We start from the raw sequence: 24,719 nt of genomic DNA on the forward strand, positions 1-24,719 counted from the left end.
GCTTTTGGGTTTCACATTCTTCCCTCCACACCCACTGGGACAGCTAGGGCGAGGCTCCTGCTCTGTGACTATGCCTGACCCTGGGGCTGTATGGTCCTGTGAGGGGTCCATAGCAACATTCTGGGCCTGGGGCTCCTGGGAGCCAGTTGCACCCTCAGTGGGGACAACCCCTCAGTGGGGAAATGTCTCCTGGCTTGTTAAATGACCCCTGGGGTGCAAAAGCACCCCCATTTGACAACCACTGCCTTCGTGTAATCAGTTCATATCAAATCAGATCAACAAACATTTGCACCTGTCAATATTTGAGGAAAGACTGTTCCAGGCCGGTGCTAGGAACTGGACAGATAAAAAAGGCTCCAGGCAAGAGCACCCATAGTCCCATGGGTGGGAGCTAGGTGTGTGTGGCGGGGGGCAGACAGGCAGGCAGCCACACACAGAAACAGTGAAGTCACGTTTTACTTACTGTGTGAGTCACCTGAGCTTATGGGACTGGCCCAGCGTGGGGTGTTTAGAGAAAGTTCTGGTGAGCACAGTGGGCGAGAAAGGTGCCCTTGGGGAGAACCACACTTAAGCAAGTTTCTGGTCTTCTCTGAGCCCCAGATTCCCCACCTGCCAAAGGGGAGCCAATCTCCACTGGAAATAGTGCAGCCTGGTAGGTGGCAGGCAGCTGGGCAGGGGAGACCGCAGGTGTTACGAGTCCCAGGGTCTGGGTCTCGGGTCACCCTGGCCCACACCACCATGGCCTCTTGATCCAGGACTCAAGGTGAGAAGACGGGAGCTGCCCCACACTGCGAGGGCTCCATCAGCCCCCTGGCCTCCCGCCCCTGCCCAGGCAGATCGAGCTGGAGCCCATTTCCCCAGGGTTCACCCATCAACATCCTCATCACTCCAACAGGCCCCAGGGCCCTTTTCCAGGGTTAAATCAAGGAGAAGATGGAGGTCAGAGCAGCTGACCTCCAGGTGGGAGGGGCCTGTTGCCCCCCAGACAAGCACTTGGCTAGCAGGCAGTGGGCGTGGCCTGTACCCACTAGCACAGGGCCGGATGCTCCAAGGAGTCATGGGGAGACTGTTTACAAAAGGGGGACAGGTTGAGAGGACCACTAAGGCCCCCAGGTCAACAGCAGCAGGAAGCCGCTGGCCTCCTGGGCTTAGAGGGACAAGAGGAGAGGAAGTAACAGTTTATCACCAGAGGCTGGCCAGAGCCTGTGTGACTCAGCCACTTCACCGCACCCCAGGAGTCAGGGAGGACCTGACCGCTGAACCTCCTGCCTTGCACTCGCCAGCCAGTGGGAGCCCTGTGGACACCAGGACACAAAGCAGGGTGGAGAGTGAGTCTGGGGTCCAGACAGAGACTGTCCAGCCCAGAGCCAACCCCCTTCCACCTCCTGCTGCCGAGGCCACTGGCACTGCACTTCCCCACTCCTTTGTAGCTGAAGTTCCACGTCGTGTGGGTCGTGTGGGGATTGGAAGGTCACGAGGGTTAAGGCCCAGGCCTGGCCTGTGCACACCCAACACTTCACACGTGTGTGCCGTGGCTGTGCCCGGCCCCATCAGCTTTCAGGGCCCTTCCCAGAACAATCCCAGCCTGCCGCACCCTCTCTGCAGCTCACACCTCGATCCACACTGATACATCTGTGATATCTGATGAAGGCCTGTCAACCACCTCGAGGCAGTGAGCCCCCGTGCTGCTCTTGCACGAAGCACAGCGGGGCTGAGCGAGGGAGGCACCTCTCAACCTTTACTGGAAGACTAAAGGAGTGAATGCGTCTCAAGGAACTGGTCTCCCTTCTCCGGTCACACTGCCCGGTCTGACACGAGTGGAGGTCGAGTCTGGGGCCTCATCCTGAGGACAGCTGAGAAATGGCTGAGTGTGTGGAGAGTGGTCCCTGCCCCGGGCAGGCCCTGCCTTCGGGAAGCAGAAAGAAAGACACAGGGAGTGGCAGGGTACAGCCTGGTGGGGCAGCGGGAGATTGGGATCCGCCCTGCCCGTGGCGCTGCTGGCCCCAGGAAACCCGACCATGTTGACAGTGGGCAGTGGGGCCTCCCCCTTTCCAGCTGAAGCGATATAAAGCCTCTCTAAGGTCCCCGCCACCATTGCCTGCCTGTGACCATGAAAGCTGTCCTCTTCATCCTGCTGGCTGCTGGCTTGGCCCTGCAGCCAGGTGAGACCCCAGCCAGCCACAGGGCAGGACCAGGGGAGCAGGGCTGGGGTGGGAGCATTGGAGGGAGGCCAGAGGGGCAGAAAGAAGAGGAGGAGGGTGGGGGGATAGGGAGAAGGGAGGTCAGGTGGAAGGAAGGGAGGCGGCAGCCGGAAAGAGGGGCTTTCATCTGGACCATGAGCCCTCCGGGGCAGCTCTTAGTACAGCCCAGATGCAGAAACCACTCATCCGGGTGTTGCCCCTAGCTGTCTCCTGAGACAGGCTGGCCTGGCAGCCCGGTTTCTCCCCTTCACCACTGTGGGGCAGGGCCAGGCTCCTGGAGGGGCAGACAGACAGACGGAAGCACACAGAGACTTCAGGGTAGGTGGGAGGAACAAGGACACAAAGCCTCAAGTGAAGAAACACCACAGAGGGAAGGTGGGAAGACTGAAATAAGGGAGGGAGCTGTCCTGAGAGCACTCGATCCTGCTCCCCAGCACCGTCTGGGTTGCTGCAGACAGCTGGGTCCCATGGGGAGGGTGGGGGCCTAAGCCGCTGCAGGCTGGACTCCAGGCCTGGCTCGTTCTCTCCTGGCCCAGCGTCCCTGAGTGGTAACGGAACCACTCAGAGCCTTAGCTTCTCTACTGGAAAGTGGGGATCATGACAGTGGCCCCAAGGCCACAGGGGTTTGGCCTGTGTGAAGTGACTGAGCAGCATGGAGCCTGTTTGCACTGGGGTGCCTTACATCCCAGCTTCACCATCGTTTTGACCAGAGGAGACAACCATCACGACAGCTGGGGACACTACCTCAAGGGACGGAACAGGACCCAGGGGGGCCCAGCCATGATCTCACAGCACAGGTTGGGGGGAGGGCTGGGCTTGCACAGGCTGTTGGGGACAAAGACCGGAGGGCGTTGCTGGCTGGAGGCATGTGCCGTCCTGGAAGGGCCCGGAGTCCAGCAGGCCGCTGCCAGGTGGGCTCAGCCAGGCCCCTTCCCTCTAAGGAGCATGGGCATTTTGTCAGAGCTTTAAAATCCTACAGGATGGGCTGGGCACTAAAGGTGGATTCCAGGTGCTGTGACAGGAGGTGGGCAGAGAGGCCATCTGGGTGGATTTGGATCATGGCCGTTCCCTCCTGGTGAGGGGCATTCAGGTGACGGGCACCCAGGTGAGAGGCATCCAGGTGAGGGGCACCCAGGTGAGAGGCACCGAGGTGAGGGGCACCCAGGTGAGGGCATCCAGGTGAGGGGTGGGATGGGCTCTTGTGCTCCTCCATGTTCCCAGCTCCTGGAGGGCACCTGACAGCGCTCTGTCTGTCGCTGTCCCTGTGGCAGGTGAGAAAATGAGGCTGTTCCTCCCACCACGGGGGAGAGCAAGCCAGGCAGCCTCTGAGCCCCTCCCCCCCTGCAGGCACAGCCCTGCAGTGCTACTCCTGCCAGTCCCAGGTGAGCAATGGGGACTGCCAGCACGTGCAGAACTGCACCCTCTCGGAGACCCAGTGCTGGACTGAGCGCATCAGTGAGTGACCCTGCTGTCCCCTCGTCTTCCTGGTGACCCTGCCCAGAGTCCCCTGGGCTGGATGTGGGCCTGCCCTACCCTGTGTGCCATCCCCTTAGACTCCCTGCAGCTTGTGTCCACCAGCGGGAATTCAAAGAACCTGGGCTCGGGTCTCTGCCACTGAATTGAACCGTGCACCCTTCTGTCCACCTGTTCGTCTGCCCACTTGCTCCTCTATCCACACGTAGACACAGAGATAGGTGCTCAGCTTCCCGTCCACCTACCCCCTCATCCATCATTCATCCCTGCAGCCGTTCTCCCCCCACCACTCACGCATTTATCATGCATCCATCCATGCGTTTATCCACTTATCCACATCCATCACTCACCCATCCATCCATCCCCCACTTCCCCCCCACTACTCATCCATTCATACACCCCCGTATCCATTGCTTACTCACTAATCCATTTATCTATTCTTCCCCCATCCATCCATCCATCCATCCATCCAACACTCATCCATCCATTTCCGCATTTACTCAATCATTCCACAGGTCTGGCTGTCCTGGGCATGGGGACATGGATGAGACCAGGTCCCTGCCCTCACACTGCTTGTCACCTTGAGGCTGAGCCAGGGTGATGTAGAGTTTTAGTTAGAGGGGGACATGGGGGCTGGGGCGGTACCAGGTGGGTGAGTGCCCAGGACCATCCCCAGCCCAGTGGTCCCCCCGTTGCCAGGTGCTATTGGCGTCCTGACCATCATCAGCAAGGGCTGTAGCTCGAACTGCAAGGAGGACTCGCAGAACTACTACGTGAGCAAGAAGAACGTCACGTGCTGCTCCACTGACCTGTGCAATGCCAACGGGGCCCATGCCCCGCAGCCGGCTGTCGTCACCCTGGTGCTGCTCTCCACTGTCCTCAGCCTGCTGCTCTGGGGTCCCAGCCAGCTGTAGGCTCCAGGAGGACCCCTGTGTGGCTCACACTGGGGCACTCCTCACACACACCAGCCCAGTCAAGGCCCTTCCTGAACCCTGACCACGCCCTCTGTCCTTTCCAGCCTTCCCAGGCTCCCTCCGACTCCTGCCTGCTCCCACTGCCCTGCAGCCTGGGCTCTAGTGATACGGAACTTCCTGAATATGGCTTGTCTGGCTCCTGGGCCTCTGGCTGCTGTTTCCACTGCCCTATATTCCAACCCACCCCTTAACCCTCACTCAGGCACCTCTTCCTCCAGGAAGCCTTCCCTGTCTGTCCCCTCCACAAGCTGAGCCAGGTCCTTCCTGTGTTGTCCCCTGTACCCAGCATGAAGCAATAGGAGGGTCCCTGCAAAGACTGAGATGAAATGTACCAAGTACAATTGGGAGGAGGGGTGTGAGGTCCCAGGTGCCCCAAGAGTTACATACAGCCTAGAGCAGGGCCATCGCCCCACCACCGCTGCGGCCACCCCAGCACACAAGACACCTGTAATAAAATCTTCTTGGTTTAGGTGCAGAGAGCCTCTGTCCTTGCACGCCCTCAGGTCCGAGTGAGGGTTGGGCTCCAGGGCTGTGTCAGGTTGTCACCTGGGCCCACCTTGGTGGCTATAGCCACATGGGGTGGAACTCTGGCCTGGGCAGGAGTAAATGTCTGACACCTGGAAGGGAAGACGTTGTGGCGGAAGTCAGGGCAGCATCCCTGGGGACGCCCAGCTCTCATTGTGTGGCCTTGACCAAGTTGCTCAACCTCTCTGAGCCTCAGCTGCTCACCTGTGAGCCCTCACTGCCTTGAGGATTGGCCCAGAGACTGCATGGAGTAGAGAAGTGCCGGTAGGAGGGGCTGAGGGCACCAGGGCTGAGGGAGGGCAGCCTGTGCCAGGGTGGGGACCTGCACAGGAGTGCACTTCTGGCCCCTGTCACGTACTGAGTGGTGGGTAAGGCAGGGTGAGAACCCAAGTCCTGGAGCTCTGGGGTGGAGCTGAGGTGGGGTCTGGATGCTGACCAACACATCCCGGCCAGAGGCCCAGGGAGCCCCACCCAGCCCAGCATCTTCCCTCCGGTGTGTGTCCACAGGCGGTCTGCCACCCTCCTCTTGGACACGGGTCCCTGGGTGGCAACATCAGGAAATCAGGAAGCTAGAAAGCTAGAGCTCCTCATGCCAGCACCCCACTAACTCCGTGTTGACAGTCCCCGCCCCCGCACCCCCGTCTGCAGACTCTGGGGCTCGCCCAGCCTGCCTGGCTCCCATAGGGGGACTCTGGGTTCCCGCCTCTCCCAGGCTCGTCCCTCTGGGGCCCAGGGCACCTTCCGCACACAGACCTGGATTGGCCTTTGTTTTCTGGGGGCCCCCAGGCAGAGCTTCAGGCCTATCAGCCAGGATCTGGCACAGGACCTGGGGCCCGAGGCTAGAGCTTGGTTCCTCGAGCTCAGACGCTCTAAGCCAGGAGGATCCCCTGGCAGAGGGAACAGCATTTTGTGTGTGTGTGTGTGTGTGTGTGTGTGTTGGGGGGCAGCCTGGACAGCAGAAGCTCAGAAGGAAGCAGGGAGGAGCACAGGCTGCAAGGCAGGCCCAGGGCCTGGTAAGCTCCCTCTGGATTCTCACTCCCCACCTTCGCTGGCCTCTCCAGAACCAGGCCTCCAGCCGCAGGCCCTCCCCAGGAAGGTGGGAGAAGGTGGATGACGGAGAGGCTGCATTCTCAGAGCAGAGGCCAAGGCAGACAGAAGGACTGACATGTCCTTCCGGTTCCCGTCCCAGACAGCCAAGTCACAGCCAGGCCGTGACCGCAGAGCACTACAGACAAGTGTGAGCAGTGTGGGAAAGGCCTTTCTTAGCGCAGTGGAACCTGCCCGGCCAAGAACTGAGCACCCTGTCCCTGGAGGTGGGCAAGCAGATCCGGGGACCCAGAAAAACCTAAATCCCACTCTGCCCAGCTGCTGTTCCCAGAAGCAACATCAGAAAAGCAAAGAACTCAGTGTCTGCCTGATGGTGACTGAGGCCCATGCAACTGTCCAGCCCCAGCCTGGGACTGTGGAACGGGGCTGCCTGGGAGACTGAGCTAGCCCTTTAAGAGGGAGGTCAAGAACCCTGCTGCCTGAGCCCAGGCCCGGTGTGGACTGGACTAAAGTTCAGATGCCACTGGATGCGTTCTCAGAGATGCCCGGACCTCACAGCAAGCAGCCAGGAGCTCCTTCACCACCACCACACCCACTACCGGACTCCAGCCAAACTGAAGGAGGCCGCCTCCCAGGTTACTGGCAAACGCTGTGGTTTGAGAGCCCTGGGGGCCAGCCGGAAGAGCTGGCCTGGCCTTCTCTGGGCTTTCCCTCCCCAGCCTCGTCGAGAAGAGGGACAGGACATCCGAGTATGTGCGACTGTCCGCTGGGCCGAGTCCCAAGTTCAAGGCACCTTTGATCTCCCGCTGAGTCATTGACATTCGCCACCTACCCTCCTCCACCCCACACATTATTTGCTCCGGTTTCTAAAGGGGCTAAGAGTGGGAATGTTTGGGGGTGAGCTTGAGGTGATCGGGATCTTTGCGCGGTAGGGGTGGGTGTGGGTGGGGAGGAGTAATGAGGCTACAGGCTGGGACTGAAAAGGTATATTGGGGTCAGCCTGTGACGCGTCCTAAATCTGCCGCATACGCTGCAGGGCTATCGCCCTGCGGAAGTGGAGAGCTCTGCAGGTTCAGGAGCAGAGGAGGTTCGGTTTCAAGTCGAGTCTCCAAGCAGCGCCCTAGGGGACCCGCTGTGTCCATTTCTTTTACAAAGTTCCGCCCGGGACTCCGCTCAGATCAGGGCCTGAATCTCCAGGGCCAGTCCGAGTCTTCAAAGGCCAGGGGAGACGCCAGGGGCTTACGCTCCTAGCCAGGGTGGAGACTGTGGACGACCCCGGGCGCTCCTGCGCCTGCAACGCGGAGCGAGACCGCCAGATGCCGCTGTGGCGCTCCGAGCGCGGTCCTTTGCCCAGCCCGCCAGGGGAAAGCCAAAGCCGCGCCGGCGGCGGGGCGGGACGGACCATTGAGGGCAGAGGGGAACCCGGGACTGAGAGACGCCTACAGCTCCTGCGGCCGCAGACGCATTACCCCCTCTGCCGGCTTCGGGAGGTGGTTCGCTCCAGCCGTGCTGCGCTCGCGGGTTCCGGGGATGACCCGCAGCAGCGCAGCGTGCACCGGCTGGCACCGGCGTCACGGGCTCTGTCGCAATGTCGGGGCTGCTCGTGGCTTTGCTGGCCCTGGCGCTCGCCTACTTCGCGCTGCTGGACGGATGGTACCTGGTGCGTGTGCCGTGCGCCGTGCTGCGCGCGCGCCTGCTGCAGCCGCGCATTCTAGACCTGCTGGCCGAGTCGCGCTATGCCGGACGCGTGCTGCCTTCGGACTTGGACCTGCTGCTGCACATGAACAACGCGCGCTACCTGCGCGAGGCTGATGTGGCGCGCGCCGCGCACCTGGCCCGCTGCGGCGTGCTCGGGGCGCTCCGCGCACTCGGGGCGCGCGCTGTGCTGGCCGCCTCGTGCACGCGCTACCGCCGCTCGCTGCGCCTGCTCGAGGCCTTCGAAGTGCGCACCCGCCTACTGGGCTGGGACGACCGCGCCTTCTACTTGGAGGCGCGCTTTATCAGCCTGCGCGACGGCTTCGTGTGCGCTCTGCTGCGCTCCAGCCAGCACGTGTTGGGCACCTCACCGGAGCGAGTCGTGCAGCATCTGTGCAAGCGCAGGGTGAGCGCCCCCCCACCCCCGCCCTGGATGCACCCCCGCCGCGGGGCCCTGAGGACTCCTGGTCCTTGCCCCCTCCCCTGGAAAAGGCCCACTGCCTTGCAGTGCTACCAAGTATCGCGTACCATTCCAGACCTTTCCTTTGGGCCCGGGGCCTTCTAAACTGATGCCTTCTTCTTGGGAGCTCCCAGGGTCCCCGAATCAACTCTCCATAACTGGATTTTGCATGCTCCCCTCCTGCCGCTTCTTAACCTGGCCCGTCAAGGGTCCATGCTCCACAGGCCACCTTTTCCAGAACAGGGAACCCCAGACCGGGTCTCTCCCAGTAGTCTTAAGTCCTGGCACTGCTTTGTGGCCTGGAGTGTGGAGCCACCCTCTCTGGTCCTTGGTTGGGAACATAGTGTGTGTGTGTGTGGGAGGGGGCCAGTAAAAGGAGATTGCTGGGAGTTCTTAAGAACCTGAGAGCTCTGTTAACACAGCTTACAGCCGAGGGGCTGGGTCACCATCACCTGGGTTTGCTTTTCTTTCTCCAGTTGAAGAGAGACCACAGCGCCACCTGGGGCTCAAAGCCCCTCCCAGCACAGCACAGCACAGCTGGCTACTGCAGCATGGCAACCAGGCCCTGGGGATGGCCACGGCATTGCTGCTGCAGGCGGGTTCCTGAAAACATGCCTGGAGCTTCCATGCCCAAGCCAGGGCCTGTCCCAACCCCTCAGTGCCCTCAGGCAGGCACTGTCCTCTAGCCATGGACAGGCACCTCCTGAGCAGAGGAGGAACACAGCCTCACTTTAACTGGGAGGAGCCAGCCTTTCCCGGTATCAGAGGTGGGGAAACAGGTTCAGAGCGGTGATGGGAACTGCTGGATGCTGCACGGCAAGCCACAGGCACAGCTCCCTGGTTTTCTGTCTCTGTTGAGCCAGGAACACCCTCAAAGGGCCTGGACCCTGGACCTTCCCCCACCCCTTTAGGGACAGAGATGCTCTGAGTGTCCTTTCATATGTCAGGAGGCCAGGACTGGGGCAGTGACTGCCATCGAGGTTTAAATCGATGGGTTGAGAGCTGGGACCACAGGCAGAACAGAGGGGAACCAAGGCAGCTTTGCTGTGAGGGAGGGTCTCTTGGGCTGATGGGTCAGGTCCACGAGAGGGATAAGGGGGTTGACCACAGAACAGGGGAGGGACACCCCTAGAACACCCAGCCAGACACTGGAGGGCCAGGGGATAGCCGGGAGTTGCCCAGGTTTCTAGCCTGAGCCCCTGGGAGGGAGTCCCAGATGGAGTCTCGGGTTTTGTTTGGGGCGGGCTGAGTCCCGCGTGCTGAAAGGCTGGTGTGGGGCAGGGTGGCATTGGGGGAACAGCTGGGCTGGGAGGAGAGCGCTCCCGGCCTGGACATGCCCTGTGACGGGGGCAGCTCCCTTGTCTTCAGGGAATGCTGGGGCTCCAGCTCCAATCACCTCTGCCTGGTCTTCTCAATGCCTGGGTGGGTGGGCGTTCACCCGGGGCTTTCCCCTCAACCCTGGGAACTCCCAAAGCCCGTCTGCAAGTCCTCTGACCCCTCAGGCCGAGCCCAGTGTCTCACCTGCCACTCCATCACAAATGGTGGCCCAGCATGCAGGCAGGCGGCTGGTGTGGCTGAGCGGGCAGGGGCGGGAATAACATGGTCAGGCCCAGAGCTGACCTGGGAGCAAGTTCAGAAAGAGAGGGGCTCACCAAGCCTCTGTCCAGCGCTCTCCCAGCAAAGCAGCTCTGATGGCCGCCTTGCCACCCCTACACCCCCTACTCAGTCCGACTCCACAGGCCCCTAGCGCCTCTGGGTCCCCCATCACCTGTCACCCCTCTCCAACCAGCTGGCCTCAGAGGTTTTTACCTGGGTTCTGGGGCTACACAGAAGGCTCAGGGTGGCTCTGTAGGGGAGACAGTCCTGATAAAGGACGGTGACGTCTTGAGAGCTAGGCTGGGGAAGTGTAAACACTGGGCCCAGGAGGGTGGGGGCGCCTGGGGCTGGGGATCGGCCTTCGGACATGGGAGCAGCATGGACAGCGGCGCAGAGGTGTGAGGGCAGTGGCCTTGCTGGGTCCCCACGGCAGTGGGCGGGCCATGGGAGCCTCACCCTCCTCTCCCCACTGCAGGTGGAGCCCCCTGAGCTGCCTGAAGACCTGCTGCTCTGGATTGCCTACAACAAGGCCAGCAGCCAGCTGCTCCGGGCTGAGAGTGGGGTCGACGCCGTCAAGAACCAGTGACCACCAGTCCCTGCCTGCCAGCCTTGACCTGGGGGCAGTTGCCCACCCAGCCCCTCCTGCCGGGGGCAGAGAGTGCAGAACGGGCTGACCAGGAGGGTCGCTCTTTGCCAGCTGGAGTAGCCCAGTGACAACTCAGCCCCCTTTACCCGCTCGGCCTCCCTCCCCCTTCCCCATTAGTGATGCCCCTCTGGCCCTCCCTGCCCTGAGCATGGGATGGGCACCCTGACCTATCTTATCTGTCCTCAGGGTGGAGATGATGGGCGAAGTGGGGGGCCCACGTGTAGAGTGCTTGGAGAACAGGGACCATCTAGAGCCACACTGAGCCCCAGAGCCCGCAGCTGGAGCTGTGTTGGGGGTGCCAGGGGTGACACCAGAGCCATCCTGGGGGCAGGGCGGGGACCTGATTTGGGCACAGCAAGGACCTGCCAGCATCTCAAGGCAGATTCCTCTGTGCTGGTGAGGGAGGGGCAGACGCTGGGTGGAGTCTGGAAGGTCAGAGGCCAGGCCAACAGAAGGGTGCTTAGGAGGGAGGCCTGGCTGCCTTCAGCTTCCCTGGGGTGGGGATGGCCTGCAGCCAAAACTCATGGCTGGAGCATGTGTGTAGATCAGATGGCATGGGGTTTCTATGGAGGTGGTGAGCTTCCCGTGGCTAGGGGTGTCCTAGTCAGGCCTTGCTGCCAACGAAGGAATGGGATTCTGCCGGGGTGCTCTCTGCACCCCACCCTCGCCTCTGTATCCCTCAGTGCCCATAGGGCTATGCTGTGTGACCATGGGTGGGATCCTGCCCCCTCTGACCCTCCCACTAGGCTGTCTGCCTGACATGCTGTCTTGCTGCAGATTTTTTCCTTCCTGCTCTGAGGGGCTGCCTCTCTAGATGGGCTGGGGCTGGGCAGGGGTCTTCTCGGCTTTGCTCCAGTGGCCTGTCCTGGCAGCTGCCCTCAGGGCCCCTGATGGAGTCACCGGCCGCATTCACCTGCTCCAGCCTAATCCCTCTCCTTCGAGCTGGGGAAAGGGAGGCCTGCAGAGCCAGGCTCTGGCCCAGAGCCACTGAGCACTGAGCAAGGACGCCCCAGGCTGGGCTCTGCACGATGGCTTCAGCTCCCTGGCTGGCAGGGGACACTGGGGTCAGAGCCTTGATTGTGTGACTGCTGCCACGCATGTGTGTGGCCACTTGCTTGTGCCCCTGTACCTGCCCCACCGGCCCACAGGGCAGGCCAGAGCAGCTGGAGCCCGGAACTGCCTCCTGCTGCCCCTCCAGGAAGCCAGCCACCAGCTGGCCAGGAGCACAGCAACGCCCGACTCCACGCTGCCGTCTGCCTTAAGCCACAATGGGAAAGCTGTAGTGTTGCTGTTTTATTTAAAGAAAGCCCAAGATTAAAGGGTCTTAAATGCGAGTGTGCGTGGGGAAGACCTCATTTCGAAGCCCTGGCTCCCAGGGAAGCAGCAGACGCTCACGGGGCTGTGTTCTGGTGGGGGGCAGTCCAGACTTGAGCGCCCGTGAACTTAGGGACCAGGCTGGCAGGGCAGGACTTGTCCCCATTCCACAGAACGTGGGTTACCCAACCCCCTTCCAGCTCCTGGCCCGCTCCTCATCCCCAGCCCTTGAGCCTTGCCGTCCCGTCCATGGATGCCTGGCCCAGGTTTCCAGTTCATTCCCAGGGTCGAGTCCGTGATCCTCAGGAGTGCTTGGGAGGTCACACCCAGTCTGGGCTTCCAGACTCCTGGTGGGGGTTGGGGGAGTTGGGATCAAGGATAAGGGCTGTTTTGCAGGCCCCTTGAAGAAGGCAGGGAGGTGGGACCCCCCAGGACGTAAAGCAGGTGCATGATGGGGTGTGCGCCATGCTGTGACCACCTGCCCAGGAGGGCCCAGCTCTGCGGGCTTGGGAAGGAATGGGCGGTTGGAAACAGTTGGGTTTGCAACAGATACTCAGCGATGGAGAAGTGGGGCTGGAGGCGCGGCGTGGCCTGGCCAAGGTTGAGTGGCAGGGCAGTGGTTTGCATCCAGTGCGCAATAGGTTCTTTCCACCTCCCAGGGCAGCCTGAGGGCAGCAGTGACCTGGCCTTGTGGGCTGAGGCAACTTGTACGGGACTACAGGAAGGTTGCCAGGAAACGAGGAGGTTTTTGTGTGCAAAGGGAGAGTGGTTACTGCAGATCAGTTGGGCCCCATGTGGCAGTGTGGCCATGGCAGCAGGGGAGGCCCTTCGGAGGCTTGGTCCACGAAGGTGCCCAGGACCCGCGCGAGCCAGGGAGCATCGGGCGGGAGCTTGATCAAAGGAGCGGGTCCTGGCTTCCCCGACCTCCTGCATCCTGTGTGGCCGGCAGTGCTCACAAGCCACTCTGACTCGCCTTTCATCTCTAAACCAGGCAGAGGACCGCGTACCCAAGGGCAGCTGTGGAACCTAGCAAGTGGGGGTCACAGTGGAGGTAGACATAGAGCGGTGGTGAGCTGGGTGGGCATGCCAAGACACGGGCTGGTCTGCATGCAAGGATGGGAAACACGGTACTGGGAGGGAGGGCTGCCCGGGCAGGGCCCCTGCCCATGTCAGGAGCGGAAGACCTCAGAGGCGATGGTTGGCAGGGAGGGGGCACACAGCCTTCCCTGTCGGGTGTGTGTCTGTGGAGGCTCGAAGGCCTAGTGGCCCCACATTGCCAGGTGAAGAGTGTGATGGGTGACTGGGGACAGCGTTCACCCCCTTGCCCAAAGCTCAGTCACAGCCTCAGACAGGATAATCCAAGGCGGCACTTGAACTCTCAGTCACCTGCCCTTAATCTGTCCTCTCCAGACGGATGGTGGCCATGATGTGCTGTCAGTCTGCTGGACACATGGGTGTACTCGGGCTGGCGGTGGAGGTCACTGGGCTGTGAAGGTCCGGCCCTCCTTGGGAGTTGGCTCAGGGCCACAGAACCCTTCAGACTGCAGGTCTTGCCCGCAGGTTGCGGGGTTCCCAGTGATAAGGGGCCTGCTAGGCCACCAGTCTCCTCCCACTGGCAGGGGGCATCAGTGGTGCCCGGCCATGAATCCCTCGCCCCAGGAGAGACCTGCTTCAGGTCCTGGCGGCTGCCCCTCCTTGTCAAGGAGCAGGAAATCCATAAAGGGGGTGATAACTGACAGGAAGTGGGCTCTCTGGACTCAGAGCTGTGGGCTGGGGGGACCCTGCTATGTAAAAGGCTACCCAGCCCTGGCTCACCATGGCTGGAAATGGGGGGTGCCCCTCCCAGGACCCAGAAAGCCAACTCTCCTAGGGGCCCAGAGAAGTTGCCAGAACAGGGTGTAGCAGAGGGCCGGTCTCAGAGTGGACAAAGGCCCCTGCCAAGTAATGTGTGGTCAAGCTGGGGCCTGTCTCCTGCCCTCCCCTCCTGGCTTTCCCTCAGGCAGCCCTGGGAGGGGTCAGCGCTGGGTAGGAGGGCTGGGTCCCTTGCTGTGTTTCTAGTCCCTTATAGGACCATGTATATATGTGCACATGTATGCCGAGTCAGCCCAGACACAGGCCCAGACAGCCCCCTGGGGACAAGGGACAGGTTGGACAGGTGACTGGGAAAATGGTCTGGAGGGTTTGGTGCTGGCCCAAGTCCAAGGTGAAGGTCCCCTCTGCACTGGAGCTTGGGTTTCCCTGGGCACTTGGAGCAGGGCCCACGTGGACTTCAGCCTGGAGAAGGCAGGTAGTGGATGCTCACGGACGTCCCGTCAGCCTCTCAGCACCCTCTGCCACATGACACAAGGGGCCTATATCACCACAAGCATGACCACAGGGTAAGGCCTAGGCGCCAGGTGACAGCAGGGGTACTTCATGGTGCCAGCCCAGATCCTGGGTCCCCCTTGGCCTGCCCGGACTGCCCTTCTGCCTGTCCTGGCACATCCCCCTCTGCCTAATGAATCTCTGCCATCAAGGCCCTGCCCTAATGTCCCCTCCCCTGAGAAGCCACCCATGACCTGGCCCTGGTAGGGGGGTGCTCCCTCTGCACATGGGGTCCCATTTCTTGCCCCACCCATCAGGTCTCCAGCCTCTGAGGGATGGAATGCAGAGTGCTGCCTGGTCTGTGTGGGTGTCCCAGGCCCAGTGACTGTCCTCACCACAGGGAAACGGGGGGAGACAGACAGGGACAGTGATAGGCGTGAGGAGAGACAGCTGCACAGGGCCCAGGAGACTGGGCAGAAGGGGACATGGAGGGGCTGACAGGACACAGGCCTACGGTGACAGCACCAGAGACGCAAGTAGAGGCCCCTTCCACCCCAGTGGACAGGCGCAAGCCCAGAAAGGAGACCAGGAGGCCTGGTGCAAGTGGGCCAGTTTCTTCAAGGGCATTCAGGGCTGGAGGGGGCTACATGGGGTGGGGTGGGGGGTTCTAGAGTTGGAGGCTCAGGAGGGAGATGAGGGCAAGGGTGAGGGCCAGGCCGTGGGGACTGCCCAGGCTGGGTGCCCCATCCACATTGCATAGATCAGTGTCACAGCACAACACGGGCCGCACCCGGCCGAAGCTGTCCGCATCCCAGGGCACGCACTTGCTGGCACAGGACATGGTCACTGTGGTGTCCCCTAGGAACGAATACACTGTGGGCATGGGGCACCAGCGTCAGGCTGGCCAGGTGGTCCTGGCCGCACGCACGGTGCAGGACCCACTGTGCAGGGTCCCATGCCAGTCTCATCCCCCCACATTTCAGCCGCTCCTTTCCTTCCACCAACACCGGCTGAGTGCCTACTGTGCGTCAGGGCCAGTGGTGACCAGTACAGGGATTCCTCTCCGGGGCCCGAGCTGACCAGTGGTGACTGGGCCGGAGGCAGCGCTGGCCCTGGGACTCAGCCCACCCAGCGCCCACTGACCTGTCTCCAGGGAGTAGACTGTGATCTGGCACATGGTTTCATTGGCATTGCAGGTGGTGATGGTGACACAGCTGGACAGGCTGCTGGGCTCACGACAGGTGAAGCACTGCAGGGCCACCACTGGGTGAGAAGAGTGATAAGGGGCGAGTCAGGCAGGCCTTGCCACTTCCAAGCCCTCTGTCCTGGAGGCCCAGGTTTCAGTGGGACACTGCCACCCAGGGCACAGCTGCCCACTGGCCGAAAGTGTGAAAGTCCTGAAGCAGAGTGTGCCCTGCGGGAGACGGGCTCCTGAGCCGGGGACGAAGCAGCTTTGGAAGTGCTGGGGAGGCACTGGCATCTCTGCAGGGACAGGGAGGGACTCGCTGTGGCAGGTTACCCCCTCGGTGTTCTCATTAACACAGTGCAGGACAGAAGGGCTGGCTGTGCTGGGCTTCCAGTTTAGGCAAGTGGGGTGCGGTGGGGGCAGGGCAGGCTGGGCCTGGTGTGCCTGCAGGGGCCTGCCTAACAAAGGCGGGGAGAAGAGTGTCCGGTGGAACCCCGGCAGGTCAGGGTGCAGGCCGGCAGGGGTAGGCCCCACCCTACGTGGAGCCCAGGTAGGTCTTGCTAGTCCAACTGGCCCAGGCAGCCCGCTCACACCGTGAGGCCTCAGGCTCCTCTGTCTCAACTGGGTGTCTGTGTCTCTCGGGCTATCCTCAGTTTCCCTCTCTGGGAAATGGGCAGAACCATCTGGCTAGGACCACGCCACCCAGCTCCTTCTCTGGTTGGGTGTGGGGGCCCTGAGGGGCTGGGAGGTCTCCCCCGGTTTCCTCAGACCTTTGTTCCCCTCCATATGTCTTGGTTTGCTTCCCTCTTGTCCACCCACGGCCACCCCAGCGCCTGGCACTTCCCTGGTCCACCCAAAGCACCTCCTGAGACCTGTACCTCACCCTGGCCTGCACCACGGCCCCAACCAGGAAGCAGGATTCTTGCCCTGAGCTGAAAACACTCCCCACGACCCCCAGGAAAGGGCAGCTCCCCAGCTCGCACCCAGGGTCTTTGCTGGTGACCCCATTCCACCCAGACAGTCTCAGGCCTGGGGGTCAGCCCCCTCACTCCACACCGCTACCCTCAGCCCTCACCCCCGCCTCCTCCACTCCCTGTCCCACCCATCCCTTGCCCCTCACCGAGCTCACTGCAGGAAGCTAGCACCAGTGCCAGCAGGGCCAGCCTTGTCCTCCGCATGGTCCAGTCCCCGCTCCCGCACTGCCACTCCACTCTGCACTTGCCCTGGGCCTGGCAAGCAGGGGCAGCAAACATCCAGCTTAGCCACCCAACTGACGGGTCAGCCAGCAGATTAGCAGGGTTCGGTTTTCACGGGAAGGTGCACCCACCCCACCCACCCCGCCCCCCCTCCTCCACCTGGACACCACGTTCCTTTGTGGGTACTTCTTCACTGGGCCCTGCTCCCTTCCTCATTCTTCCATAACAGCAGGCTGGGGCCCCTCCCCGCCCCTTGTGACTCCTCTCTTAGGATTTGGGATTCCTCAGTCCCTCTGTAAGTTCCCCTGGGACCTTTCACCTTCTCCCTTCTCCCGCCCACCTGGGACCGCTCGTGCCTGGCAGGCCCCCCAGGCTTCCTGGGAGAGAGTGCCAGCGGGTGGGGTCTCTCCCTCCCCCGCCTCCTTCAGGCACTCTCCTGCCTGGGTCTCCACTTCTGTTTCCAGGACAGACTCTTGGTCTAGTAGCTCTGGTTTCAAGTTCTCCCAGGGTGCCGGGCCCTACCTCCCAGCTCCTTTGCGGTGGTCACAGGGGTGGGGGCATGGTTTGCAGTCATGGGGACAGATTGTTGCCTGGACATCTAGCCACAGGACGCGCAGAGGCTTAAGGAAACAAAGACGGGAAAAGTGCTGGGTCAACAGAAAAGTGGGGAGGGGGCGGGGTCGCCTTGGGGATGTTAATCCCGGTGCTCACCTCCACCTCTAATGGGGCCAATGGGGCTGCCCCTCAGGCAGGGCTCACCTGGTCCCACTGCAGGTCTGGACATGGACACGGACGGGGAGGCCCTCGGCCAAAGCTCAGACAGGAGAGGTGAATGTGAGTCTGACGATTGAAGCCTGGCCCCAGCCACTGCCTCCGTACACCCCCAACTCCCTCCCCCCACACACTGTGCAGGAGCTTCAGCCTCCCCAGGATGTACCTGCCAATGACCCTGTCGCCCATCCTCCAAGCCCCACAGCAGCTGCCAGAGCAAACCCCAGGTGGGGCTGTAGATGGAGCCCTGGGGCCTCTCACAGCGATCAAAGCCTTGGTCTTGCTGGGCTGTGCCCAGACTCACTTGGGACCCCTCTGCACCCACCCGACTCCAAATCCTCCTAGACTCTGCTCCTGTTCTTCCTGCTGCCACAGACGCCCCTCCCTCCGTGGCTGAAGTTCTGTCTGCGAACCCCCTTCCCCAGGCTTTCCTGGGGGATCAGGGATCACCTCATTTGAGACCTGGTCTTCGCTCAAGACTGAGGGCCTGTGTCTGCTGAGCACTGGGTGGGGCTCAGGGTGGCTGTGGGCACCTCGTTTTCCCTCCGGCCCCAGCCTGTCAGACTATCGAGTGGCTCTTCCTTTCCTCCCTGCAGCTCTGGAGGTGCCAGCTGGGACAGCACAGCGGATGTGGGACCAGAAGCTCCCAGCTGCTGGCTCACTGAGACAGGTACCTAGAGGGCTGGGGGACCCAAGGCAATGGCGGCCTGTCGTCTGGTTTCACACTTCACCACACCGCCAGGCTGCAATCAGGCATTGAAGCAAGTGAGCTAACTGGATCAGACACCCACCACACACACCTTACATTCCTCTGCAGGTCTAGCCAATAACTTTGCCTTGGGCCAGCACAACCCAATACATCCTGTCCTCAGACCCAGAGGCCCTGCCCATACTTTCTGTCTGGAGCACACACCTGGAGCCCAGGCATTCGCTCCTCTTAGAATTTCTGCCTGAGCCCCAGAGAGACCCCGGCTGAACTGTTCTGCTAGTTGCAGCTGTCTGCTGAGGGTGGGAGGAATGAGGCCCAGCCTGGCTCTGGGTTGGCTCTGTCTAGGGTGCCTGAGTGCTGACAGGCTTCCACCCTCCCTTCAGTTCCTCCAGGAACCTCCAGGGTCAGGGCTCAGCCTGTGACCGGGATCAGGGCTCAGCCAATGTTCCGTCTGCTCGGCATGGCCTCCACTGCCTGCCTATGGGGTGGTCTCCAGGCAGTCTCTACAGAGCCCCAAGAAGCTTGGGCTCCTGTTCGCTCCCTCTGGGGGTATCTGGCAGAGCAGACCAATGGATCTTAAGCCAATGTTTCTAGCTGTGAAGAAGATGCACAAACAGTGTGAAGCCTCCCAAGGCAGCCGCTGAACCCATTTCTTCCATATCCTTCCAGAAGGATCCCAGTTCGGCTGTGCCCTAATGGCTCAGCACCTGTGTACTAGGTGCTGATGCCAGCAGGTACTTGGGCTGCTCACAGGCAGTGCAGAAATCATGCTGCAGTGAGCGTCTTCTGTACACAGTCTGCACACCCTTCACCACAACCACCGGGAAGCGTGCTGGGAGGGATGGCACTCGGTCGACGTGGACCCGCGCCGTCTCCCCCATGTGCCACAGGGCACCTCGTCCACGTCATCAGGGCTTCTCATCCCGTCCCCATCACAGCCGCTCCAGTCTTCCAGATTTCCAGTTGTTTGGAATAAAGTTCCTTGGAGGAACATGACAGTTTGAAGTGGTGGCAGCTTCTCATTGGCTGCAGGTGGGGGCAGGCTGAGAGGAAATCTTCCTTCTTCCTGCTGCCCACGCAAGCTGCAGTGAGTGGGACATGCATGAGAGCTCTCCCTTCATGGCTCCCCGACTCCATTTTGAACAAGCTTTCCTTTATTCATTTTCACATTTTCCCCTTTTGAGCAAGATGTTTCCTCAAAAGCACAAGGCTTTCCTGTATTTAGTGGCTTTGTCCCGTGATGCCCTGAAGGACCTTTCTTGGCGGTCATGTCCCATATCGGAGGGAGCGTGCATAGTGACGAAACCACTGAAGGCCCTATGTGAGTAACAAGGAAGGTAGAAAAGGGAACTCGCAGGCATTTCCCAAAGTTCCTGTCGTGTTGAGCTTATTAGCATGGAGAACATCTCGAAGTCTTGGGTCAGCATCATCCTATTGGGTGCCTCGTTTCTAGAGAGGTTTGATAGACAACAGGTACAGACTTGAAAAACAATTACACAAAACAAAATGAACAGCAGAACAAATCCAGTTTGCATAATGGTCCTAACCCAGGAGCCCAAGCCCGAAGGTAACCAGCTAAATAGAGTAAACGACCAGGGGTCAGGTGCATTGTCTGAGCATTCTAGGAGGGTCTGCTGTGAAAAGGTCCTGCAGATGGGATGTGGACTTGTGCTGTTCTGCGAGACAGATCCCATACAGGTAACGGTGAGAATGATCCTATACAGGTAACGGTGAGAATGAGGTGGCTGCAGCATAGGCTTGTATTGAAAAGCATCTGGGAGATAACTGTCACTGCCGGATGTGGGGAAATTTAAGAAAAGCCTGGGTATGGGGGCCTTGGTGTGCAGGAGCCTTAGTCTGTAAGTAACAGCCAGGGAAGACCAGGTAAAATGAGCAGGAGCATTAGGAATGAGTGCAAATGGGTTACAGTGAGGATTAGGGCGTCACTGCTGTCATGGACAGGTCGAGGTGTCTGATGACGAATCCACAGTCAGCGAGGGGCTGGGAAATGTGGACAAGGGCATTGTACTTCCAGGAAGAGAGGGAGAAGAGAAAGAACAAGCAAGGGAAAGAGGGTGTCCAGGCCCGGTCCTGCCCTCTTGGGAAAGCTGTGTGCCTCAGGCGTCAGCCGCTTCAAGCCGTGAGATCTTGAATTCTAGGTCATCGCTTGCTGTGCAAGCCCTTTGGGTTTTGGAGCTTTGTTAGGTGTGAACGTGAATCCAAGAATGGATTTCTTGGAGCCTGGGAGCACAGGGGCTGTGAATAGCACTTGATAAGGACCTTTCCAACGAGGCTGAAGAGTCTTTTGGGAGGTGTCTTTTTCCAATAAACGAAATCTCCTGGTGGCAACGTGTGATGTTTGTGGTTTTAGTCTCCCGGTGTACACTGTGAAAAGGTTGCTCTACTAAAGTGTGGTTATTTTTAAGGGATGCAGTTAGACCTTTAAAATACTGTCAAAAAAGGTGAAAAGCTAGATTCCTGGGGCTCCCAGTAATTATCTCAAAGTGCGAGAGTTTATGAATTAAAAAGGGGTGTAACTGAGATTGAAAAGGACCTACAGCAATACTCTGGCCACGGTATTTGAAGGGTTTCCGCAAACTTTGCCAACTGGGTTTTGATGATGCCATTTGGCACTGCAAAGCCCGCACCTAGGGGTGTTTCTGAAGTTGGGGACGGTGAGCAGATAGGCCTTTGGTATTGAAAGGGGCCCTATGACGAGTGAGAGCCCTGAAGGGCACACCTAAGAGCTGATGTCAATACTGTGGAAGCGACCCACCAGCCATGCCATCCTGCCCCCAGGGGGCAGAGCACGTGGCTATTCACAAAGAGTCCGCCCCACCAGCCCAGGGACCCATCTCTCTGCTCTGGCTGCTCCAGTGGCCTTTGTCCACCCCTCTGTCTGGTGGGCTCCTTAAGGCTGGGGGCACAGCTCCTGCTCCCAGGTGGAGAGGTGGAGCGGGCTCAGGAGCCAGAAATCTGGAGTGGAGGGGTGGGTTTTTGGTGTCCCATCTCTCTCATCCAGCCCCACCAGCCTTCCCCAAGGACTCCCTTCAAAGGGAGCCACTGAGTGAGGCGGTGGGTCTGCCTGTGTCCCATGGAAACAACCGTTCCCAGTGCACCTCAGGAATCCCCGTTCACTCCCCTCCCACGGGTTGTCCCCTTGCCCTGTACAGGGGTTGCCTCTGAGGTCAAGACTGGATGAGCCAGGGTGGAAAGGAGTCTGGGACCAACAGAGCCACCAGGACCAGCCAAACCAGACCGGAAAGGTGGGGCTGAGATCAGGCCAGGCTGGTGGTGGGCAGACACAGAGAGAAGGGCAGACGCACTAGCTCAATGAGATACTGAGGGGACCTCTCTGAGGTGACAGTCTGAGCAATGGTGGGAGCTGTGGCTGTAGGCGGAGTCCCCTGCTGGTGAGGGTCAAGGTTAGGGCTCCAGTCAGCCTTAACTCCTGGCAGGGCTATGGCCCTAGGAAGTGGCCAGACCTTGGGAAGTGAGATAAAAGGGAAGGGGCACCATCCACCTATCTGTCTGTCCATCCACCCGTCCATCTGGGGCCCCCCGTGTGCCAGGCCCCAGACTGCACCCACAGCCTTGTTAATTCTCACGAGTCCCCGGCTCGGTGCGAACTGTCATTCCCTTCTATCGTCAAGACAACTGAGGCTCATAGATGTGAGTGGTGAGCTGCAGGCCACCCCGAGTTGTAGGAGCCAACAAAACCCGCTCAAGGGGGGAGCGTGAAAAAGGAAGGGGCCTCTCAATTTCTTTTCACCTTTCTCAGAGTTTTAGAATTATGAATAAAATACGTGTTCGTCACAACAAATCAGAGGAGATGAAACAGCAGTTGCTTGGACGTGCTTTGCTTCTGGCTGCGCACGCCAGCCTGACGGGCTCCAGGTCAATGCCGGCAGCGCCAGCTTCTTCCCCGTTGCACCCAAGGTGAATATCTAATACAACTGTCCACGGGAGGTGCCATGGCATGGTCAGCCAGCCACCCCGGGACATTCAGGCTGCTTCCTGACTTGAGATGCCACAAAGAGCTGCAGGGAAGAGCCCAAGCACCTGTCTCTACGGGGGATCTCATTTCTGTTGGAGAGATCCCGAAAGTGGGAATGCCCACTGCCTGGCCAGCAGCCCTGGACCCGTGGTCCTGACACAGGTGGGGTATGCCCAGGCTGCCTGGCGCCCTCTGCCCTCCTCTCTCTGCCACTCCACCCCACGGCCCGGCCCCCAGACACAGGTGGGACACCCTGACCCCGGTCCTTGTGGCTTCTCAAACCTCTGGTTCCAATTATTTCCTTCTAATCTTTCCTGACCCTAAGCTCTTATAATGATTTAACACACCAAGATTCTCTTAAGTTTATAAAGCCACCTTCCTGGCTTCCCCCTCCCAGGCTTGGGCTGCAGAGCCTCCTGGCTGGTGGGAGAAGAGCCTGTACAGTAGGGCAGGAGTGTGGGGGGCGGGCAAGGAGGCCAGCCAGCCTGAGAGCAACCACGTCACCTCCCTGTGCCTCAGTTTCCTCACCGGCATGATAAGGGCACCTACTTTGCCTTTATCGTGGAGTTTAGAGCCACAACCACAGGGAAACAGCACAGACATGAGTCACCATCTTCATCAAGGCAGTGGGTACAAGTTGGCTTGTTTGATTTCCACGGATTCCCCTTATTGTGCAGTACCACACACTTCCACTAGAGGGCCTGGCCCAGCATCCGTTGACCGCCTTTTGTGCTTCCTGCTGGGTTCCAAGGGCAGGACGGTCAGGCAGAATCCTGTCTGTGGGGATGGGGTGAGCAGCATGGTCCCCAGGGCTGGGGGCAGTGTTGTCAGTATTAGGATGGGGCTAGGTCAGGGTGGAAGACAGATGCAGGAGACAGATGTAAGAAACTCCCACACACTGTAGCACGCTCAGCTCCCACTGGACCCCTGCTCTCAGTGACCCCAGAACCCAACGGCAGCCGGGCAGGGTTCTACTCCATCACCCACTGGGATGGGAGGGAGGGAGGACCTGGTCCCGGGGCTCCTCCCAGCCCTGGCCAAGGATGCCAGCTGACCCAGGACAAAAGACTCACACAAGCAGGGTAACATTGGCTTCCCAGGCCTCTCCCACTGGGTCAGGAGGTCAGGGACTGCTGGGGAAGGAGGCCCGTATCTGCCCCCCTCTGCTCTCCCTCCTAGCCGGCATCCTGAGGCCTGTGCTTGCCTGGCAGCCAGCTTGGGGGTGGGGGTCATTGGCCACTTACCTGAGGCTGACTGCTCCTGGCGGGGGGTCTGGCTTCCTCTCAGCCTCCCTAGGGTGAAGCTCACACCTGACTGGGTCCCAGGGGGAGGAGACAGCCAGGTTCTGGTCAGCAGTCTGGGCTGGGCACTCCACCAGCCACTCTTTGGGGTTCCCAGGTTCCTGCCTCCTGGCCCAGGGTGAGGCCAGTCCCCGCAGACCCTCTGGGGGAATCCAACCCAGGCCTGCCTGAGGACCCCTAGCCCGAGCTCCCCCAGGACGTCCTGCTTCTTGAGCTCCTCTGGTCCCTGAAGTGAAGCTCTTAAGATGGAATTTCCAGCACAGGCTCCCAATAAGAGCCACAATTTGGGGCCAAGGGATAACCGCCCCCAAGGGCATTGCCACTGAAGCTGAGGGCACTGGTCAGGTGAGGAGGCCTGAGGTCTTGTGTGACCAGGGCACAATGTTGCACGACCTGTCTGGCCTCCCTGGAAGGATGTCCTGCGCTCCCTGGGCCACCTGTATCCAGGATGACCAGTGCTGAGCAGACCTATGCTTTCCAAACCTAGTCAAGGATGGGGCTCACCTGGGGTGGGGGCCCTTTCAATAACGCAGATTTTTGGGTCCCTGGGGATCCCAACGCCAAGCTAGGTCGGGGTACCTGGTGGCCACTCCCCAAGACGTGGTGGAGCACTTCAGCCTGGAACAGAGCTCTTGACTTCCCCTCCTGCAGAGGGGCCTGTGGGCCCCTCGGGCTGGCCAATGACCTTCTGGGCGAAGGCTGGCTCGCCATGAGACTGTTCCACCGGAATCCTGCAGCCAGCGGCCTGGACAGTGGTCATCCCTCTTGAGGTGCAGAGGGAATCCAGGCAGCAGCTGGCAGAAGCGCGATCCTCCCGTCCTCCTCCCCTCCTTTCCAGCCCCGCCCACTTCAGCCCAGTTCCGCCCCCAAGAGCGCAGCTCAACCTCGAGACTAGCATCCCCTCCCCCAGGCTGTCTGACTGGGGTGGGTGCATCCTCTCCAGCGCCGGGTCACATTTCAGACCCCTTGGTAAAGGGGCTAGCTCCGCGGCTCTGCAAGGCCTGAACACCAGGCCTCAGGTGGCCCACCGCCCTGCCCAAAATAGCCCTGGGGTTAGCTCTCAAGCCTGACCAAATATAGCCCAGCCGGCCTGCCTGCCTGCCTGGCCCCCTGGCAGCACCAGCCAAGTGCCTGCCAGGGGAGTGGGGAAAGTCAAGAGTTTGGCTGAACAAGAAGGGACAGACACCTCCCTGGATGTGTACACTGCTTCTGAGGCTGGAGAGGCCTCAGGGGCCTCCTCAGGCAGAGCCACCCTCCCCTGCCAGTGTTAGGGAACTCAAGGGGGTTCACATTTGGGGTGTTCTATTCAAGAACTAGCTGAGCC

At 60.5% G+C, this 24,719-nt stretch overlaps 3 protein-coding genes across 9 annotated transcripts; 2 read left to right on the forward strand and 1 right to left on the reverse strand.

Annotated features, from left to right (window-relative positions):
• Nucleotides 1–2,088: 2,088 nt before the first annotated feature.
• On the forward strand, nt 2,089–4,607 carry PSCA (prostate stem cell antigen). The gene is made up of 3 exons (XM_033126060.1): nt 2,089–2,162; nt 3,549–3,656; nt 4,374–4,607. The coding sequence occupies exons 1-3, from the start codon at nt 2,111–2,113 to the stop codon at nt 4,586–4,588; spliced, it is 375 nt and encodes a 124-aa protein (XP_032981951.1). The 5' UTR covers nt 2,089–2,110; the 3' UTR covers nt 4,589–4,607.
• A 2,578-nt stretch (nt 4,608–7,185) lies between these two features.
• On the forward strand, nt 7,186–11,951 carry THEM6 (thioesterase superfamily member 6). The gene is made up of 2 exons (XM_033126046.1): nt 7,186–8,321; nt 10,447–11,951. Exons 1-2 carry the CDS (start codon nt 7,809–7,811, stop codon nt 10,555–10,557), a joined length of 624 nt encoding a protein of 207 aa, XP_032981937.1. The 5' UTR covers nt 7,186–7,808; the 3' UTR covers nt 10,558–11,951.
• Nucleotides 11,952–12,023: 72 nt separating this feature from the next.
• LOC117033765 (ly6/PLAUR domain-containing protein 2) lies at nt 12,024–24,224 on the reverse strand. Of its 7 annotated transcripts, none has more exons than XM_033126050.1 (4): nt 23,975–24,224; nt 23,339–23,408; nt 15,379–15,498; nt 12,024–12,278 (listed from the first exon to the last, which is right to left on the reverse strand). In XM_033126050.1, exons 1-4 carry the CDS (start codon nt 24,104–24,106, stop codon nt 12,061–12,063), a joined length of 540 nt encoding a protein of 179 aa, XP_032981941.1. In that variant the 5' UTR covers nt 24,107–24,224; the 3' UTR covers nt 12,024–12,060. The 7 variants fall into 7 exon arrangements, with proteins under 7 accessions (XP_032981941.1, XP_032981938.1, XP_032981942.1 ...); XM_033126047.1 differs by having other exon boundaries at nt 23,900–24,224; XM_033126051.1 differs by lacking the exons at nt 23,339–23,408; nt 23,975–24,224 and adding exons at nt 16,542–16,650; nt 16,777–16,911.
• Between the last annotated feature and the right edge of the window lie 495 nt (nt 24,225–24,719).

The sequence above is a fragment of the Rhinolophus ferrumequinum genome, chromosome 14 (genome assembly GCF_004115265.2).
Source record: "Rhinolophus ferrumequinum isolate MPI-CBG mRhiFer1 chromosome 14, mRhiFer1_v1.p, whole genome shotgun sequence".
Classification (NCBI taxonomy): domain Eukaryota; kingdom Metazoa; phylum Chordata; class Mammalia; order Chiroptera; family Rhinolophidae; genus Rhinolophus; species Rhinolophus ferrumequinum.

Coding starts and splice junctions, on each gene's coding strand:
- PSCA (XM_033126060.1), top strand. CDS start 2,111: ATGAAAGCTGTCCTCTTCATCCTGCTGGCTGCTGGCTTGGCCCTGCAG. Junction 2,163..3,548: donor TGGCTTGGCCCTGCAGCCAG/GTGAGACCCCAG, acceptor CCCCCCCTGCAG/GCACAGCCCTGCAGTGCTAC. Junction 3,657..4,373: donor GTGCTGGACTGAGCGCATCA/GTGAGTGACCCT, acceptor CCCCGTTGCCAG/GTGCTATTGGCGTCCTGACC.
- THEM6 (XM_033126046.1), top strand. CDS start 7,809: ATGTCGGGGCTGCTCGTGGCTTTGCTGGCCCTGGCGCTCGCCTACTTC. Junction 8,322..10,446: donor AGCATCTGTGCAAGCGCAGG/GTGAGCGCCCCC, acceptor TCCCCACTGCAG/GTGGAGCCCCCTGAGCTGCC.
- LOC117033765 (XM_033126047.1), bottom strand. CDS start 24,106: ATGGCGAGCCAGCCTTCGCCCAGAAGGTCATTGGCCAGCCCGAGGGGC. Junction 23,409..23,899: donor TGAAAGGGCCCCCACCCCAG/GTGAGCCCCATC, acceptor CCTGGGACCCAG/TCAGGTGTGAGCTTCACCCT. Junction 15,499..23,338: donor CCAGGAGCAGTCAGCCTCAG/GTAAGTGGCCAA, acceptor CTTCTCACCCAG/TGGTGGCCCTGCAGTGCTTC.